Source organism: Diceros bicornis, chromosome 5, assembly GCF_020826845.1.
Source record: "Diceros bicornis minor isolate mBicDic1 chromosome 5, mDicBic1.mat.cur, whole genome shotgun sequence".
NCBI classification, from domain to species: Eukaryota; Metazoa; Chordata; class Mammalia; order Perissodactyla; family Rhinocerotidae; genus Diceros; species Diceros bicornis.
The window spans coordinates 50,185,414-50,206,835 of record NC_080744.1 but is presented as its reverse complement, the minus strand read 5'-3'; the positions used below and the strand labels follow the sequence as shown (position 1 = coordinate 50,206,835).

Sequence of the window (21,422 nt, the reverse complement as noted above, 5' to 3'; positions counted from 1 at the left end):
TACTGAGTTATACTCGTGAAATAATTAAGCTACTAAAATAATATAAACCAAAATACAGTCATGCACCACGCAACGATGTTTCAGTCAACGATGGACCACATATACCACAGTGGTCCCATAAGATAACTATCACATAGCCTAGGTGTGTGGTAGGCTATACCATTTGGGTTTGTGTAAGTACTCAATGATGTCTGCACAATGAGGAAATCACCTAACGCATTCTCAGAAGGTATCTTCATTGTTAGGTGACACATGACTGTATATGTTTTACTTTTGAGCTATTTGAACTTTTATAGGCTAATAAAACAATTACTCACCATTGAATGAGAATTATTACCTGGCACCCTGATAATCATTTTTCTGTTATTGTGTTATAATAGGTAGGTACTATAGCACGAAGATGGTGGTGTAAATAATTTAACTTGTAGCTCAAATCAGTCCATACCATGGGTTGGCTATTTTATCTGAGTATAGTGATTCCCAAAACTATATGCACATAAGAAATCACCTGGTATGCTTTTTAAAGAACAGATTCCGTGCCTGATTCCTAAAGGTCACTTTTTCTTTATAGTTTTTGTGTGACTTATTTTTTTTAATATTCTCTAGAGTAATCACAGAGTTGTTACATCAAAACATGCTCTTAATTTGTATCAAGAGAATTGAGTTGGAAAGTGGCGTTACAGGAGAAGAAATTTTGTGCTTTTCTCTTTTAATTTTTTTTTTCTGAATAAAGCACTGGAAAAGAAGGTGCCTGCATGGCCCACAGGATATTGCGCAGTTGTTAACAGTGATTGCTCGTGTGACTGCTTTGGGAACCATTATCAATAGCATCATCCCAAGACTGTCATTATGTTAGGCAATGTTTCCATCTTGGACTCCATGCAGAGAATGAATTTTCCCACCAAAAAAAAGATTTTAAACAGTCTTTCTGTTTCCAGAGGGGAAAGAGAGTGACCTTGCCAAGACAGAGCAGCTGCCCCAATGTAGTTGGGTTAAGGCAGCAGAGAGCTGCAGCATCATGCAACCAGGCCTGCAAGTGGCCAGCACTTTGCAGACAGTATTAGAGTCCAGCAATGCTGTTGTTAGAAGCCAGCTAATAAAAACATGGCATTAAAAACTATTTTGAGCAAGTGCACAAGCAATCATTTGCTAATTAGATTTTTGTAGCAAGAAGTGCACATCCTAACACAGATGGTGGGGGACAAAATGATGAGAAACTCCTAAAAGAAGGATATGATCTAGGCTGGAAAGTTTCCCTTAGCAATACCAGTCAAGGTTTTATAACCAGTTCCACTGTGAGGAAAAACTGGGAATTGGCATTAGTACACATTATATTACCTTTCAAGGCCATTGAACATGCCTGTTTTAAGTGCTATATATACTTTTCATATCAAAGGGTGAATTCCGTCATTCACAATAAAATCCTTTTTCACCTTTATAAAAGCCCCAAGTTAAGGGACCTATTTAGACACTGCCATACATAGATAACGGGATTGGAAGGACTCTGCCCATTATTTTGAGATTCTGGTACTTAGAGGAGGCTGAGTGCAGCAACCAGCATGTTTAACATAATTCTGTATTAATAAAACTTATTTCTTTCTGGGAGGCTGCATGTTACATTCAGACTTGGGTTCAGGTCTTGCTTCCTCCTGACATTTCATCAATCCCTATGCTGACTGGGCCTGCCTAAAGCTTTTTCTTAGCAATAGAAGACAGGAGATGGAAATGGAAAAGAGTAAGAGAAAGGAAACTGTGTGTAGGAAAGGAGACAGGAGAACACAGAAAGAGGGCAAAGAGAGGGAGGGAAGGGATGAAAAATATTTAAATGTAGGAGAGGAAAGGAGCTCGGGTCCGTGCTGTCTCTAACAAATTACATTGGTAAAAGCTAGACGTTCATTTTATTTATTTGAATTTTCCCTTTAAATTATAAGGAGTTTTACAAATGACATTGCAAGAGTTAGAAGGGAGAAGGCACCAAGCTCAGTATTTCTACCTCCATTAAGAGGAAGAGCTCTGTGATGTAGCCATAGATTTGCAACTAAATTTATAATGTGAAACCTGTATGTTTCAAACATGCCATTTTATTTGAAATAAGGAGTCCATTTTTGATTGGCGAACAAGCCACCCCATTACTTTTTTGGTTAGTGGGTGGCTTGGCCCACACAGTTTCTTTTAAGAAGAGGTATGATTTGTGTGGTTAATATTCAGCTCAGCAATATATCACTCACGTTAGAGTTCAATTACACAATAGTAATGAAATAGTAGTAGCATTAGGAGAAATTTCTGGAAATATAGCATTTTAAATATAACTTGATGCTTAAATGATTTGTGGTCTTCAAAATTCACTAAAAGGAGATAGAATTTCCCACAAGAAATCAGTAATTTCTCCACTACTTTTTAAAACAGTAAGTAGACTTGAAGTCTGAATATAAAACATCACTAAAATTAAAAAGAGAATCTCTAGTTATGATCCCCAATTACTTGTTCTCACTTAATTTAGCAGAAAAATCCTGAAAATGAGATGGATGCCCTCAAACTGTGCAAAAACTACTAACACACTTTGGGGAATGGAGCCTTATTTTATACAAATTAGACTGAGATTGCAGTGGAGCACAGCTCATAAAAGTTCATTGTGGAAGTTTTGCACCTTCACACATGTATCCTAGTGATTCTCAATTGTAGGATGCTGAATAGCAAGTTCGTTTTTGAAAAGACTGAGGCTTGGGGATAAGGAAAAAGACATTGGGGGGAAAAATGTATAAATGTCTCTCTGGGGTTAAAAGCAACATCACATGTGAAGAAGCCCAATCTTGAAAGAAGCATTTTCAGTCTTATAAATTTAGAAATAAAAAGGACCTTTGCTTTGAAATCCAACCTAGCTTTATATATAGCTCATATACTTACCACAATACGGAGCAAAGTAAATAAAATCTTAAACAGAAATATCCCCTCATTCGAGCCACCCTTGGGCGTGTTTTCTGGAGGGGATGGTGGTGGGAGAACACCAGTTGCACGACCTTCCCTCTCGGCCCCATCTCCAGTCCTCAATTCCCCAGATGCTCACGTCAGTTTGTGAAAGGAAAGACTGTGGCAACAGGAGGGGGCAGGTGCACAGCTAGTATTTCACTGTCTGCCTGATCCAAACAAGCAAATGAGAATAAGGAGGAAGTGCGATGGTCTTTAGGTTTAGGGGGAAAACAGCCAGGGAAAGGATAAAATGCTTACTATCACAAACCTCATAAAAGAATCTTTCTCCTTCCTTCTTCTGCTCATGGAATTGCAAGTCAAAGATGTTGGACAAAGACACGACACATTACAGACACAGCACACAACACATTTGCGACAGAGATTTTTCCATGTGAACAAGTAACCACCATCAAAAACCACTAGCGCCACAAAGCACATTTCAGAACACACATCGGTATCAGGTTGACATTGCACAATACAGCAAAAAGCATCTGCAATTTGTGAAACTTTACAGATCATTAGCATATACATATTTAAAGGTGTATATATGACTATATATATATTTATATATACTACAAAAGGCTATTGACCATCTCCCTCCTCTCATTCACACTTCTAATGTATTTACTAAAGTATTCTGTTGTGGATAATAATCACCTTAATTGTTAATGGGATTTTAGATTATTATCATTTCCTGTTCTTTAGCTAAACCAAAACTTATGACACATTCCATAGCAAAGAGATATGCTGCTATGATCTCTAAGTAGATACTTGTCAAATGCAGGCATAAAAACATACCCACCTCTTTTCCTCCCATAGATTCAAACATTTTTTCCAGCTGGACTCGCAATTGTTGAATATTGTTCATCAATATACAGGGCTTTAAATAAAACAATTTTAAAAAAAGTAGTGTGAGAATCATTTATACGTTAAATTATTGAATGAGTTTACCTAAAATGTAATAATATACAGCTATCACTGAAGTCCTATTATATTTGGCAAATAGAATAATTTTGCTACTTTAAGTTTATACTTTTTAACAGTTAAGAATGGAAAGGGGGAAATGTGACCACCTTGGGGAATGAAATTTAAGAGTATACTCAGACAATAAACCATTGGAGACTTAGTACTAATGTTTTATTCTTAACATTGTGGCATTTTATAATTAAAACTTAACCAAATTCTGTTTTTAAAGATTTATTTTAAGAAAAACAGATTAGTTTAAATTTTTCTATTTCACTGTTTTAACAACCAAAACACCATCTGAAATTTAAAAATCAAAAAATAGAAACAAACATCTTTAATGAATTCTCTATGACTACAGATAAAGTCCACGCGTTGGTATTCAAGGCCCTTACTCATCTGGCTCTACAGCATGTTTTCCTTCTCATCTCCATCTACTGCATTACAATTAACTCGCAACTCCAAGGGGCTTATTCCCACCAAACACCTGGGCTTTCCAGACTCTGTGACTTGGTGTTGCATGTGACCTCTTCACTTGAATCTCCTGGACTATTTGAATCATATCCATCATTCAAGTTAGAGCCTTCTCTTTCCCCAACTGTAACCTTTTGTCACTCACTTGACATTTGTTTTATTTACCTTTAGAGTTGCTTTTCGCCACCTCGCCAGCTAGCCTTAAATGCACTGTATGTGCTGCCGTGTCGTTTCTGTTTTCTTTTACTCAGAGTCCTGCCCAGAGCCTTATATATAATACACGCTTTAAAAATATTTCTTGACTTATTGTTTCCAAGGAAGCAGAAATAGAACAATAACAAAAAGATGTAAAGCTTTGTGACAGGAGTAGATATGACCTTAGAATAGTAGAAATTAATTTATAATTGGAAAATGGAATTCAGAATAGTTATAGAATAATTTGATATTTGCTGCATGCCAATTCTGAAGAGCCAGTAGATAGGAGGAAGAAAACAGTAAAAGAAAGGAAAATGGATATATCTTCCAAGTTGCTGGGAAATGGGCCAATAAGGAATCAGAGAGAGGCAAGCAAAGGACTTACAGGACATCAGAGAGGCGTTAGCACTCATCAGTGGAAAGATTTTATTATTGTTTTAACCACATTACTGAGCTTTGAAAAACTTTCTACTTGACTCTTAAAGTGACCACCTACTAACTTTGATTTATGAAAACAATTTAAAACTTCTATTTTGTTCGCTTGATTCCAGTCACTTAAATATTTTATGTTTTTAACACAGATATCTGAGATTTATCTCCCATAGATTCTGTTCAGTAAGCTGAACCACAAGGTTGCACAAACGATTCTGATTTCCTGCTGTAATTGAGAGCCACTTGGTCTAGGTTTAGTCCTTTCCATAGCACTTATGGTCAGACTTGGAGCGGATTCAGCATCTTGACCTAAAATCAACGACCTAGCCAATAGACTTTTCCATTAGGGAATAGGGTCATTGAGTTTTTTCTTTTCATTGCGGAGGGATAACGTTTGGCTTGAATTGGTCAGTCCTACCAGGGAGAAAACTAAGGTCAAAGGAAGACCACAACTCTTAATGAGAAGCAGGAAGACTACATGGGTGAAAGGTTTTATCACTTTGCTCCCCATGGGTCCAAGTTAGCTGGGCAGACTCTTCTATGATTATTTGATATTAACACTCAAGCTTCTCTTTTTTGGCACATATAACAGTACTCTAGTACCTACTTTATAAATAAACACCAATCTCCAAGCCTTCTTAATATGATCATTTCTGATGGAAAAGACCTACTAAGAAAAAAAATGAACATAGACACTGGGCTCACTTGGCATGGATTGCTATTGACCCTAGGTAAGGCTACATAGAAAAAAGATATGCAGTTATCAAGAAAGAGACAAAAATAAATGAGACTTTCGTCTTTCATTAAGCTTTCCCTGACCTTAAAATGTTCAAATTTCAATTTTATTGAATCCATTTATCAAATCACTACTTAGAATTGAATTACACACACCTACCTTAATCAGGAAACAGCTTTTACTTTAAACACCTCTATAGTAAATGAAACAAAACAACAACAACATCCACAGTAAAGGGAACATTAAAACTCAATTCAGAAACATCATTTGTTGATGAGTTTAGATAGATGAAGTAACCTATGTTTGAAGTCAAGTTCTAATTGTTTTATTTGTATATTTTGGCTTTTCCCCTAAAAATATCATAATGCATTGCCTTTCATGTAAATCTGCAACAAAGTTAAAAACCTAAAATACAACAAATATGAAAGTTCTGTTCAGACTATAGCATTTCTACATGACTGAAGTATGTTTCTGAGTTGAAAAGATTATAAAAAATATTTAAAATCAAGTAATTCTGATTTAGGTAATGTTGCTTTGCTATATTTTGAATGTAGGAAAAGTGGATTAAAAAACTTCTCACCCATTTCCAATTTAAAATGTAATAGTAGAAAAAAAAATCATTCTGCCACAGGCTTTTTGTATAACCGTCATCTTTAATTCTGACATCTGGGAAAGCAAATGTTATGGTCTCTCTTTAAAAGTTCCTAGCTCAATTTGCAGATGAAATAGGTATATTGCCATATATATACTGAGAAAAGAAAAACGATAAAAAGTTTCAATGTTCTTGATATTCGAAGAAATCTGTAACAGTAGTTATACACACACAAATGTACAAAAGCATTTCTTCAGTTTGTCTCAGCTGAAAGCATAAAGTCAGTGGCTAACTGATATTCTTTATGGAAAAGCTAAAATGATACTTGGCGTTTAGTGAGAGTTTAAAATTGATGTTACCTAAGACATCAGTAATGAGGGAAAAAAAGCATTGAAAAGAGCAAAAGCAAGTTCCTGTGTTGTAATATTTGCAAGGGTGGTTTATTTTCTTTACAAAAATTTGATTTTGAAAACTATAAAATATACAGAAAAAATACAGAGAATAGTACAATAAACAATGATTTATGATTTTTTTCCTTAGTTGTTTTTTTTAAATAAAATAGACAATAGAATGTTAACACATCAAGTGGAAGTTTGCAGGGACCTTTTAAGGCTAATTTTCCTTTCTGAGTGACAGGAATTAACCTTGGAAATTCATAGCCACTTTTCAAAATCTTCAATTTGGCTATTTTAATAAAATCAGAATCTTTTCTGAAATTATCAGGCACTGTTTTGATTTTCAATATAATACTTTTCAAATGTATTATCCTTTAATTATAAATATATGCTTTCAATACATAAATATTCTATCTTGCCTTTTACAGTATTTATAATCAATGGCAATTAGAAATCACTGCTGCTATATCTGAGTATTTTAATAAAATTTCTGGGCAGCATATTAATTTAAGAGAAAGAAGCATCTTCTGGGACCCTCAAGAATCATTAGGGCTGACATCTTAATGAGCTGTCAGCAAGAGGTCAATGAGGTTTCAGTGAGAATTCTCTTTTAGAATGGCCTGATAGTGAGAACTGCTTTTTTGAGGGGAAAAAAACTGATTTTCCTCTTTAAAAATCTAGGACTGACTTTTTTAATATCTTTTTTCAGTGCTTTTTCTTTAATTCTTATAATATTTCCAACATATTTCTCCTAATCTTACATATGGTGAATAAGAAAGATTTTCACTTTCCACCATAAAATAACACTGATTATATTCCAAATCACCTTCTGAGATCAAGTTTATCTTGCTTCTCTTTGTGCCTTTTGTTGATTAAGTTGCAATACCGGTTTGGATTTTATAAATGTTTTCTCAATCATCCAAAAAGTAAAAGGCTAAGTTAACAATTCAGAGTAGAAATCAGCATCATTCCTTATATTAACCATCCTTCTCACTTTATTTGAAAACTGAAAGACCAAATTATACTCATTTTGTACTGGTGCCGAAACTACACAAGTTGGTGTCAATACTAAATAACTTTTTAACTCCTAGTTCTCAGCTCCAATGTTTTACAGTTATGTGGGTTTTCCATTGTTTATGTGATGCTTGTTCCTTATCATCATGGAAAACTACAAGTTGGCTGGTGCTGAGATGCTCTCAACTTTCCCCTGAATTCTGTATTATAACCAGTTCAGGACTACTAGAGAAGTTTCCAAACAATTTCTTGGGATCCCTATTTCCTATCATCCTGAATGAAGACAGAAAGAAAACAATTTCTCTTGCTTACTTATTGGTTTGAATAAGTGGGTCTCAACCGAGGAATACTTGAAAGTAGAGACATTTTTACTTACCACGTTTTCCTTATGACAATATGAACTGAAATCACTAGATACAATTGCAGCATACTGAAGCAGTACTTTATTGATAGTCTAGGAAAAAAACAAAAACAAAAAACATTTTTTTGGCAAGTCAGTATATATATATATATATACACACACACACACACTATCCAGGTTAATGCTAATCAGGCTAACTTTTCATATATCTTTTTCTGCTGAAAGGGAGCCATCAACAGTGATTGAATTTACACTCTTGCCAAAAGAAGGATCTCAATTAAACTCTTATATTTAGATGACAATTTGTAATATTTCAGTACATTTGAAAGATATTCCATATGGATTCATTCCATTTGAATACTACCTACTCCATCACAAAATTCTTTATTGCTAACAACTAAATATTCAGAAGATACACTATTTTGTGGCAACCTCCTCTATGCTTGGATACTTATTACCTAATGACTCCTAATGCTTTTTTTCCCCCCTGAATAAATGACACCTCATGCTTTGAATCATCTCTCATGGTTGCTAGTGTCACTCCCTGCCCCCCACCCCACACATATACCATGCCAAAATTCTTTGTGGTGGTCATTTTCTCAACTTTCTCCACTGTTTCTAAATACCTCATTGTAAGTGGGGCCAGAGCATTCCTATACATGTCACTTAGCAATGAATATTTTCAGTAATTTTCTGTGATAAGGAGGCTTACTGACTAATATCAAAGACCACCTCTTAATATCTAAAACTTCAGCTTTTGTTGCATCACACTATCTCAATACATTTACCTTCAATTTACTAAGCTATTTATTGATGCATTATTTGATAAAATATTGCCTGATCTTCCCCATTTCTGTCCTTTTCATCCTAATTCCACATTTTCCTTCTCCATCTAATAACTATTTTTGAGCCTAAAGATGCTCTCTGCTTTCATTAATTATGCAAAACAAGGGAAACAAACAAACTTTGTTAGTTACATTTTATTTCAACTACTTAAAGATGTATTGATGAGTTTGCCTCCTACTGCTTTTACTTACGTACCTTGAATTATCCTAAGTCAAATGTGGAGGTGATTTTCTTAGAAGAGAGAAAGCAACAACAACAATAGATATATGCCATCTATTTTCATAGAAAAGAAAAGCAACGACAAAAAAGATTTTATTTTCGTTTTTGTTTAACCATCTGAATTTTCTTTGTGGCTCAAAATCAACTCAGGAAGACACTCCAAGGATATAAACTGAGTGAGAGATGTTTAATCTACAAATTTGAATTCACCAAATGTGACTATGAACTTGTTTTATAGACTTTTAAAATCACAATGGAAACCTGAAATTAGGGATAACATGCAGAAAGAAAATCAATATTTTGTGCAAGTACAAAGTAAGGTGATATGCATCAATTTAAATCAGAAGTCTGTCTTAGAAAATATAAAATCTTATCAAGCAGCAGATCAATAAATCCAGGAAAACAGATGGCTGATCAGACTGAAGTATCTTTCAAACGCAGCTGTTCAAATATTACTTTACACACAATGCTGAAAATTACTTTGGAACTTACCTAAGGAGTACTAATTCACTTGTACAAATGAGCACTACTCTCAATTTACAGGTTCTAATGACAGTCTAAACTGTAGAAATCATTTCACTATATTATAAAAAAAAAACAAAAAACAAAAGCCTGACTTTAGGACCGTGTTGCAACTCAGACATTATAACTTGCTCAAGATAAAATTTGGGCAGGGGAATCCAGATATCCATTTCTGATCATTCTCAAGGTATCTTCCATGGTCTAACGCTTGCCTCTACTTCATAGGAAGACCCTAGTTCCTTGAATTCCTGCTTGGGGATGACTGATCCTAGGATCTCACATCCAGTAGCCTGCAAATGCCAAGTCAGGATGGGTTGTGGGTAAGGAAAAGTGCTCAGCTGTGTAGAATACAATTTAAGTCCTTTTGCCCATAGGAGTTGTGGGTATACTGACTATGATAATATCAGTTTCTTTCCTAATGTACAAAGTATACCTGAATGAAAGTGTGCATGTACGTTTTAGGGGAAATTTGATTTCACTCTACTTTATTCAACAAAGTAGATCACTATCAGATATTAGTTCTTTAATACTAGTAAGTAGTTATGTAACTCAAGTCTACCTAAGACATGTCTCCAGCGGCAGCATAAGCATCACCTGGGAATTTGTTAGAAACGCAAATTCTCTGGTCCTATCCCAGGTCTACGGAATCAGCAATTCTGGGGTTGGGTCCCAGCAATGTGTATTTTAACGAGCTTCCAAGTGATACTGATGGAAGCTGAAGTTTGAGAATCACAGTCCTCGCTAATGCATAGCAGGGTGGAGGTAACTCTTCAGTGAGAACCTGTTGATGGAAGGAGTACCTAGCAAGGCCTGGAAGATAGGACTTCTGAGTGTGTGAACTTAGGTCATGATTTTATCTTTGTGGGATTGTTGGGCTTTAGAAATGGGACAGCACAGAGAGGGAGGCAACAGATAGCCTAGTAATTCCACATTTGCACCAAGTTCTATAATAAAACACAGTTTATATGAAGAAATAGTCATGAGGTGTAGACAGTTCTTTTATGGCTGCAGCAAAGGAACTGCCATTCAAAGAGCTCCAGATTAAAGAAGATGAAATTCTAATAGGATTGTAGCAGTTAAGTGAGTAATAATAGTACCTATCTCACGGGGTTGTTGTGAAGAATAAGTGAGACAATATATGTAAAGTGATTAGCACATAGTGATGCTTAATGAATTATCATTGTTGTTTTATTAAAATTAGGATTAGGTTTCCAGAGATGAGAATATGTGTGTCTCATTCAGTATCTCTGGTACGTGGCAAACAGCCAGACTCATAGCCAGGACTCAATTAATATTTGTTGATTTGTTTTTAAGTAATACTGAAGATATCATCACTTCATTTCTCTGTCTTTTAATTAAATTACCCACACTTGTCAAGAACAGTAGTACAGCCATAGGAATATTTGCTACCTATGTGCCCACTTTACCACTCATCACAGCTCCTGAAATGTACCTGCTATGAAATTTGAAGCATTTATTTGGTACCTTAGTCAATCTTACATATGCTTTAGTAAGAACAAATAATCCCATTAAGTCCCATTTTAGAATGCTAAATCTTCTAAAATGTCTGCAGATGTCATTAATATGTCTTCTCTCCAGGAGATGGTTTAAATCAATATTAAGTCCCAGGAAGAGAATAGGATTTCAGTATATTTTGATACAGGATCCCAATCCTAAAATGGATAGGGTTTTCAAGATCAATGGTAACATCTGATGAAACAAAACAAACCCCAATAGTCTGAAGTTACTGTGAAATAGCAATTATATTAACCACAAAGTCCCCTTTATATTTTTATGAGTTTTTGAATTATTCTAATAAAATGTAATTTATTTTTCAATGAAAATTGCCAACTTCTACTGTCCCCGAAAATGTTTATCATTGTTCTTACATTATTTCCTTGTCATAATAATTGGGTAGTATTGAATTTCCATGGATTAAAAATGTTTTACTTAATTGAAATTTTTTATTGTGCCAATAAAAGCTCACATCTCCTCAGTGACATGTGGAGGCTAATTCTTTTCTTCTTCCTTCAGAGAATGTGTTTTCCTGTGTGTGGTTCTAATATGACCTTTTTTGTGACCTCCCACCCCTTTCTACTTCCCTCCAGTCCATTTGGTTGTACCCCCAGCAATCTCAACATTGCTAGGTTCAGCTTTATAGCTGGAGAAAGGTCAGAGCTACTAAGGGGTGGACAGTGGGCTGGAGCCCAGGGCCCAGGAGTCCCAGTTCAGCTTTCCTTCTACTCTCTCTCAGGGCTGCCACGTCTCCATCTTACATACTCTGCCACCTGACTATTCTGAGGGTGAATTCTAGTTACTTCTCTAATACCTGCAACTATAATAGTATGTTACCAGATATATTAACTCTGAGATTATTAAATTCTCATATAACCTGCTTCCACTACAAATCCTATGGCGTTCCAAGAATAGCACGTGACATACTTTTTGAAACATTATTCCTAATGACCCTGTTTCATTCTTTTCTTGGCAGTCACCCAAAATGTAGCTGTACTTCAAGAAAACACTTTCTTAGAGAATGTTTTAGAATAATTCTCCTGCAGAATTTACCACAGGTTTCACCATATTTGGAAATTGAAATCAGCTGCTCCCAAGAAAGTCCCCTCTAGGAATAATCCAAATAAATGATTTTTAGCTGTTATCTTAAAAAGCAGGAGGTTGCTTTAGTCTTCCAAATTAACAGATATAAAGACTGGAGTTCACAATATTTCACGGCAGATAAATAATGTAACACAGTTTAGGCTGACAACTTGTCTGCCTAAAAGCCTTCATTGTCTCCTCATTTTCTACTAAAGCTCAGCCACTTTGCCTGCTCTTCCAGACTTTTTACAATGTGGGCCTAAATTTCCAACAGTAGGTCCATCAGCCGTTTATGAACCTTATGCTCTCTCCTCATTGGGACCTCTCAGGCTAGAACCCCTGGGTCACAGAATGGTGGAGAGTGACAAAGATTCTCTCCTTGATCAACCGCTAGCCAGGCTCTTCTGAGCCCTCTTCTCAACTAGACCTCAACCTTGACCTATAAACACTTGAATGAAACAGTAGTATAGTTTCTAACAGCTCAAGGCCATATCCCTAGTATGATCTAAGATTCCCTTAAAGCGTCTGCCCAGAAAACGCAAGGCTGCCAAAAGAATTGACTGTTTGTTCTGGCCAACAACTCAAGATTGGGCCACTGTCTCCTAGCCTCTGTGGAAGGATAGGAGCCTAACTTTAATAAGCCTCAGTTAGCAAACCCACATGGGTTTCACATGGACCAAACTCCACTTCCTGCTTTTTGTAATTTTTCACTTCCCTGACTCTACTGAGCCTCTGCCTGACCCCCTCCCTACTCCCTCATTCTCCCTGTAAAATACGCAGTCACCTCTGTACAAATCACACTTGAGTCCAGTTCATGCTGGACTCTTTTCCTTATTGCAATAGTATATTACTGATGAAAATCTGTCCTTAGCACTTTAACTAGTGTCTGGCTTTGTTTATCTTTGACAAAGGGTACCCTATAGGGCCAACCAACCCATATTCAACGCTGTATAAGCAGGAAGTAAATCTTTGTGGTGTTAAAACATGGAGTTTGCTTAACTTGTTACCACAGCATAAACTATCCTACCGCAGTTAATAAAGATGCTGTCTCCTGCAAGAAGCCTTTCCTAATCCATCCATCAGTGAACCAAGCTTAAACTTTTCTAAGAGCTAGGGCCAACGACAGGGTCAAGCTCGATTCTCCCATTCATAAAGGACCTCAAAGTTAGACTATTTTGATAGCTAATGAAGTTATACACTCATTGTGTTTGTGTCTTTGGTTAAAAGCAGTAGCACGTTAAATATATACATCCATTATGGGCTGAATTGTGTTCCCCCCAAATTCACATGCTGAAATTCTAACCCCCAGTATCTCACAATGTGACTATATTTGGAGATTGGGCCTTTAAGGAGGTGACTTAGTTAAAATTAGGCCATTAGTGTGGTCCCTAATCCAATCTGACTGGTGTCTTCATGAGAAGAGAAAATTTGGACACGTGTAGAAACACCAGGGGTGCAGGTGCACAGAGGTAAGACCATGGGAGGACACAGTCAGAAGGCTGCTGTCTGCAAGCCAAGGAGAGAGGCCTCAGAAGAAACCAAACGTGCTGACACCTTGATCTTGGATTTCCAGACTCCAGAACTGTAAGAAAATAAATTTCTGCTGTTTAAGCCACCAAATCTGTGGTATTGTGTTATGGCAGCCCTAGCAAATTAATACATCTTAAATATTGTACAGTATAACTGAGTTTTGGCATTTCCTTATTTTTTAACATGTGAAATATATATATAAATATAAATATATAAATATATATATATATATATATTCTGGGCCTTTTTCAATCTCTGAAATGCCCTGAATGCAGCATTTAACTTAGTCATAGTTTACAGGTTTGATCCTCCATTATAAGTTTTTTGAGGTCAGAGATTATGCTTATTTATGTCTACATTTCTCAACATGGCTAATAAAGAGTGCAAGTGAGGCAATGAGTAAGTACTTGTTGCATGAACAGCCGAGACCTCTTGCCATCATCCAACCCATGGAGCCAGACTTGTCCTTAGGGCTGTCAGACATAGGACTGTGTAGGTCGTTCCCCTACATTACTATGTTTGTCATGTCACTACCCTGCTTAGAAATCTCCAAATGTTCAAGATTTCTTAGATTTTCCAAAAGATTAAGTCTAAACTTGTTAACCTGGAAAGCAAAGCTCTTTAAGATCTGGACCCATCTTCACTCTCTCAACCTTTTCTACTGCCTCTCCCAGCAACAGATATTTTCTTGCCAGAGAATTGTTTCTCCCTGCTTTTCACATGTCAAGCTCAGCTCTTTATCTCTCTTTGTTCCTGCAATTCTCATAGCTTAGAATATTTTTCTAACTAACTTCACCTTTTTAGGTTTATTTGAGCCTGCTTTTCCCATTAAATCTTTGTCAATTTCAGTTCTCATTAGTTTTCCTTCCACACAACTTACTGTAGTTCCTAACCAAATTATGTCCCTCTTTATGTCATCCCCCAATTGGTTCATGCCGTGTGGTCTTGATTACTACATGGAATTTTTTTTTAAGATTTGAAAGGCAGAGATTACATCTTTTATTTCTTATATTTCTGTTGAAACTCTTGGCAAAGTAGTAAGCACTTTGCAAGCCTTCTTAGACTCTAAGAGGAGGAAGAGGTCTTAAGAGTAATCTTGTTGCTCAAGATCAATCTGTCAACTAAGAAAAGTAAATTCATAAATATCAAGTGAACTGCTCAGACTTACACTAAATTTACTGGCTGATTTGAAAGTAGAACTCAGTGACTCCAAGTCCAATATACTTTTCATTGTACCATAGTGTCTGCTAAAAAATACTTTCAATTTGAATATGAAATGCCAAGGCATATTTTCAGTTAGAAAGCACCACATTTGGAATGGAAATAATTTGGCTACCTATGGTAGTGTCTTCAATTACAAATGACTGAGTCATTAATGTGAATAACAAATAGATTTTTAAAATGATAAATTCATATTTAAGAAACAGGAAGTGCAGAAACAAAGTTAGATAAACAACTGAACCTATTAGAACTAGAATTGGAAATTAAATTGGAGTAGCAGTGTCACAGAGGACTAATGCTACAAAACAACAGCATTTTTCAGGTTCTGTGTAAGAAAATCATAACATGCCACAGTCCCAGCAAAGAAAGGATTCATTCCATTTAACCTACCTTTGCAAATCTTCTCATTAAGTGAGATAATGCTTCAGGATTAGGGCATTCCAGTTTCTTAATAATCTCAAAGCTCTGATTAAGCTGAGCAAAGACATCAACCACGGAACAAGAGAAGAGGGCATGATCAGATGTCTGCTGGAACTGAGGGGAGAGAAGGCAAAACCATCCCAATAAGCACATTAGAGGAACTGTGAGAGTCTTCATTATTTCACATAAATAACTGAATCTCCTATACCATGTACCTTCATTTCCTGGTAATAAAATACCCATTTTAAAATCATGCATCTCCTTTTCTGGAAAGTATAGTGGAACTAATATCATGGGATAGGCTGCTATTAATTGGTTTCTCCATTGCTGAATTGAGGGACTGGTTCTTTCATATTTCTCATTCCTCACAGGCATTAGGATGGATTAGCAAGCTGATTGTGACTCAAGACTTTTGAGTTGCTCCGGAGGGGCTGGGAGGGTGTCTGCTCCTAATCTTGGAATCCTGGAAAGGTTCCAGGACAACAAGAGAGTTTTGTACAAGCCTACTGAATCTATAGATTCAGACCAATTCAAGAAGTAAACAATCTTGGGGCAAAAGGGGGATGGATTTTTTTTTTTTTTAATTTAAATAATTCCTCAGGGTTCCTACTGGCCCTTTTAAATTGTCTTTTAAATTTATTTTGGTCATTGGAGAATTAAAACAAAACTTAATTAATAACAATGAGCCTAACAATTCCCATTAGCCTAAAAGTGAGCAGTGTGAATGAATCCTGACAATAAGCAATTTTAAAGTAATCTAAACTCACTCCATCTTTTTTGTCCCTTCCCAGTGCTCCATGAAGGAACTCCATTGACACATCTTCATTTTCATCTAGCCACTGCATGACAAAAGGTTCAAACCACCTAAAAAAAATAATAATGTTACATTTTATAAAAGATGTCATTTGCACATAATTAACAGTGAACACTGCTCTTTTCTAATATGAGAGTAATTCAGGTCCAAAAATCTCTTTTCACTCCCTTTTTGCAGTTCACCTTCCTCAGAGACCTTTAGCTTTACTTCATCAAATGTATCCCCTCCCTTTAACTTCAGTCCCTAGCTCTTTCTTGGCTCTTCTCATGCTGCCTCAGATATGCCTAGTTCCCAATACCCACTCTACAATTCACTCTACAATTCAGAATCCTGTAAAATGCAGACCTTGTGGGCTGTGTTGTCTGTCATGCCTTTCTCTCATTTCTTGGTGCTTTACCATTGGGCTTCATACCAACTAGTCTCTTATAACTGATGCTGGTACTCACCTTGACTTCTTGTGATCTACAATTCATCTGCAGTTGGGTTTTATAAATGGTCTGAGTTAAGTTTCAAAGTTCTTTTTTCCACATGGATGTGCAATTTGTCTAGCACCATTTATTTAGAAGACCATCCATTCCTCCACTGCCTTGAATTGGTATGTTTGATGCAGATCAGGTAACAGCATATGCATGGGTTTGTCTCTAGGCTATTTTGTTCCATTAGTCTATTTGTCATACACCAACACCACATTCTTTTAATAATTATATCTCTTTAGTAAGTCTTGATAACTGATATTGCAGTTCCCCAGCTTTTTTACTTCCTCTTCAAGATTACCTGGGCTTAAGGCCTTTGTGCTTTTATACACATTTTTGAAAAACTTGTTAATTTGCACAAAAAAACCTGCTGGAATTTTTATGAGATTGCATTGAATCTACAAGACTAGTCTTTTTACAAACCACTGGATTCTATTGGCTAATACTTCATTTGTGATTTTTTTAAACTATGTTCATAAGAGGAAGTGGCCTGTAATTATTCTTATTTACCATGTTCTCAATAGGTTTTAGTAGTGAGAATATGCTAACCTCAAAAGCTGATTTGAGTAGTATTCCTGCTTTCTCTGGAACAGTTTATATAATATTAGTGATATTCTTCCTTAAATGGTTTTGGAGCCATCTGGGCCTGGAGTTTCATTTGAGACATGATTTTTAATTAAAGATTCAATTTTTAAAATAGTTATGGGGCCATTCAGATTTTATATTTTTTCTTATGTTGGCTTAGCTTAATGAGTTTTATTTTTAAAGGAATTTGTACATTTTGTCTAACTTTCTAAATGTACTGGCATAAATATTCCTTTGTTATTTTTTTAATCTTTCTAGTATGTTTAGTGATGTCTTTTCCTGATAACAATAATTTGTGACATCTCTTTTTTTTTCCCTTGGCTTTGCTAAGGCTTTTCTGATTTTTTGTCTTTTCAAAAACCAACTTTGGCTTTGTAATTTCTTTCTTTCTTTTTTTTTTTGTTTTTGTGAGGAAGATCAGCCCTGAGCTAACATCTATTGCGAATCCTCCTCCTTTTTTCTTTTTCCCCTTTTTCTCCCCAAAGCCCCAGTAGATAGTTGTATGTCATGGTTGCACATCCTTCTAGTTGCTGTATGTGGGACGCCGCCTCAGCATGGCCGGAGAAGCGGTGCGTTGGTGCGCACCCGGGCTCCGAACCCGGGCCACCAGTAGCGAAGCATGCGCACTTAACTGCTAAGCTACAGGGCCGGCCCCAGCTTTGTAATTTCTATTTTAAATTTTCTACTTAATTTTATTCCAGTTCATATTGATTTTTGTCTTTCTTCTACTTCTTTTGACTTTATTTGCTTTTTAAAAATTTATTCTGATACTTATATTAGTGATTTTATGCCCTTTTTTTCTGTCTCTATGCAGAATTACAGCTACAAATTTTCCTCTATTTCCTGTTTTAGCTGCAATCCACAAGTTTTGAAATGCCAAACTTTATTATCACTTGTTCCAAATATTTTGTAATTTATACTGGGATTTACTTTTTGACTCATGAATTATTTAGAGTGTTCTGTTTAATTTCCCTATCTGGTGATTTTCCAGTTATCTTCTTCAAATTGATTTCTGGCTTAATTCTACAGTGGTTCAAGAACATACAGTGTATGTTTCAATCTTTTAAAATTCATTAGACTTGCTTTAGGGTCCAGCAGATAGTCTATTTTGGTAAATGCACCATGTGCATCTGATAATGTGTATTTTGCCATTGTTGGTTCTAAATTGTAGAAACCTTGTGTGTGTTTATATAAACAATATGAAAAATTGTTTATGAAAAATTATGGAATCTCTGGATGACCAGATATAGATATAGATGGATAGATAAATATCTCTGTGTGTTATTCATGTTGTTGAAACTTCTTTGTTTGGACCTTTTTGTCTGATTCTTTAATCAGTTGGTGAAAGAAGTGTAATCTCCAAATAGAACTGTAGATTTGATTTTTCCTTTCACTTTTGACAATTTTTGCTTTATATAGTTTGCTGACATGTTATATGATACATACAACTTTAGAACTGATGTATCTTTTTGTTGAATTGCTCCTTTAATCATCAAGAAATATTTCTATCTCTCAAAGTATTAAAGTCTACTTTGTTTAATATTAGTATAGCTGCATAAGTTTTCTTTCAATTATTGTTTACATCCTTCCACGTAACCTTTCTAGACCCTTATGTTTTAGGTGAATAAATTGTAAGCAAGATATTTTGGATTTTACTATTTTATCTAGTTGGACAATATTTGATGAATAGAGTATTAATCCATTTACATTTAATTAATGATTACACTTAATTTTCTATTATATTTAACTTTAAATCTATTATCTTGCCTTTTCCTCCCTAAATTTTCTACCTGCTCTTTATTCTTTATTCTTTTCATCTTCTTCTTACTTTTAAGCAATTTTTTCTCCTCCCACACCCTCCGTTATCTTATTGATGCATAGTATTATATTATACCTTAAGGGGTTACACTATAAATTATAATTATAATACACATTCTTGACATATTAGAGGCTTTTAAAAATGAGTATTTTACACTTTCCACACAATTTGAGGATCATATTATTAACAGTTAACCTATAACTTCATTTATTGCTCTTTCCCTTTTCATGCTATTGTTTTCTTGTATTTTAATTCTATGTATATTTTATTCTACAGAAATTAGTTTTTTTAATTTTAAATTAGTTAATATATCTTTAAATATACTCATTTGTTTACCTTTTCTAATGCTTTTTATTCTTCACTACATTACTGTATTTTTACCTTAGGCCATTTTCCTTCTATCTGAAGCATGACTTGTAGTATATATATTTTTGGTGAGGGTCTGCTGGAAATGGGTCCTTTCAGCTTCTCAGTTATGTAATGTCCTTATTTTGCTTTATTTTTGAAGGATTCTTTTTTATTTTATTTTTTTGCTGAGGAAGATTCACCCTGGGATAACATCCATGCCAATTTTCCTCTATTTTTTAGTATGTGGGCTGCCAACACAGCATGGCCACTAACAGAGCAATATAGGTCCGTGCCCAGGAACCGAACCTGGGCTGTTGAAGCGGAGGGCACTGAGCTTGACCACTAGGGCACCAAGGCTGGCTCATGAAGGATATTTTTGATGCTTGTAGAATTCTAAGTTGTTAGTTGTTTTCTTTCAGGACTTAAAAGCTATCATTGCATTGTATTCTGGTTTCAATCCCTTCTATTGAACCATCAGCCAACAGTATTATGTAGCTCCTTTCAAAGAAAGTGTCTTCCCTTCTTTGACCCCAAAACTTTTTGGTTTTAAGCAGTTTTCTACGATGCACCTACAGGTAGTTTTCCTTGCATTTATCCCACTTAGGATTTATAGAAATTCTTGAATTGTGGTTTCATGTTTTTCATCAGTTTTGAAAAATCCACACCTAGTATCTTTCAAACATTGCTATGGTACTAGTTTTTCTCTCTTCTCCTTTTCTGGGACTCAATTCTTTGTACATTAGAACTTAATAATTTGTTCCATATATCCCTTGTTCTGTTTTTTTCTCTATTTTGCATTTTTTTGTTTTCTCTATGTTTTTACAAGGATATTTCCTCCAAACATATCTTCCAGTTATTTTAGCCCCACTTTTGCTATTATAAATCTGTCATAAAGCTCATCTATGTCATTCTTAATTTCATCCTATTTTAGTTCTACAATGTCCATTTTATTCTTAGAGATTTCATTTTTTTGTTGAAATTCTCCCACATTTTGAAGTATACATCAAAGTCCATGTCAATAAGTCTAATATCTGTTTTTCTCTTGAATTTTAGACATTTGGTCCTGTTGCCTGACAGTCTTTCATTTTTTGTTGAATATTATACATTGTCTATGAAAAATTGTGGAACCTTTGATTGATCATTTCCTCTAGAGAGGATCTAAATTTCTCCTTGTACACAGAATGCAGGGAGATCACCAGGATCTAGACAAGGCTGGGTTTTAGGCTGGCCTATTTCCAGTTTGCCCTTATTTCTAGAGCACAGCCCTTCAGGGATCTTACCTGAAAGCCTGGGGTTTTTATAGGCTCCTCCTTTCTTAGAACGCCTTGACCTCTAATTTTTGTCTCCCTAGTATTGTGAGACTGCTGAAGTCTCTACTTAGTTTTTAATCTCTTAGTACCTGCTTCCTACTTGTTTATTTCTGTCTCACCATCCACACATGGGCAGATTAGGAATCAGAAAATACCTCAAGGAGAAACTGCATACAGGGTGCTGTCTGTGCTTACTTCTCCGTAGTTCTCTCTTCTCTAGGATCTTGGTCCCACAAGTCCAAGCAGCTTTTATAGCCCTCAACGCCAATGTTTGTTTCTCCAGCCCGGGAAGATTGCTATAAGCTCTGGGCTACTCTTCGCTATTTGGCCACCATGACCTGTATTGCAAATTGGCAAATGCATGGGGGAGGAGGGGTTGGGGGAGACACGGCAGCAAATACAGGGTTCACCTCAATGCATTTCTCTTTTCACAAGGACCTTAGCTTCTCAATTCCTGGTTGCCTTGATTAGTCTCTGATGCTGTTTAATTTCATTCAGCTTTTATAGTTGGTCTTCAGTGGGCATGTTAGTCTGATTTTAGTTAGGGTAGTTTACTTAGTCTAGACAGAGCCAGAAGCAGGACTCTCT

General features: G+C 35.7%; 1 protein-coding gene across 2 annotated transcripts in view; it reads right to left on the bottom strand.

The window, feature by feature from the left end:
* UNC13C (unc-13 homolog C) overlaps positions 1-21,422 on the bottom strand; it is a 590,924-nt gene that overhangs the window by 102,689 nt on the left and 466,813 nt on the right. For both annotated transcript variants that reach the window (XM_058541619.1, XM_058541618.1), the window contains 4 exons: positions 16,253-16,349; positions 15,456-15,599; positions 8,145-8,222; positions 3,770-3,847 (listed from right to left, as the gene is read on the bottom strand). In XM_058541619.1, the coding sequence (XP_058397602.1) occupies positions 3,770-3,847; positions 8,145-8,222; positions 15,456-15,599; positions 16,253-16,349 (397 nt within the window). The remainder of the gene's footprint in view (positions 1-3,769; positions 3,848-8,144; positions 8,223-15,455; positions 15,600-16,252; positions 16,350-21,422) is intronic.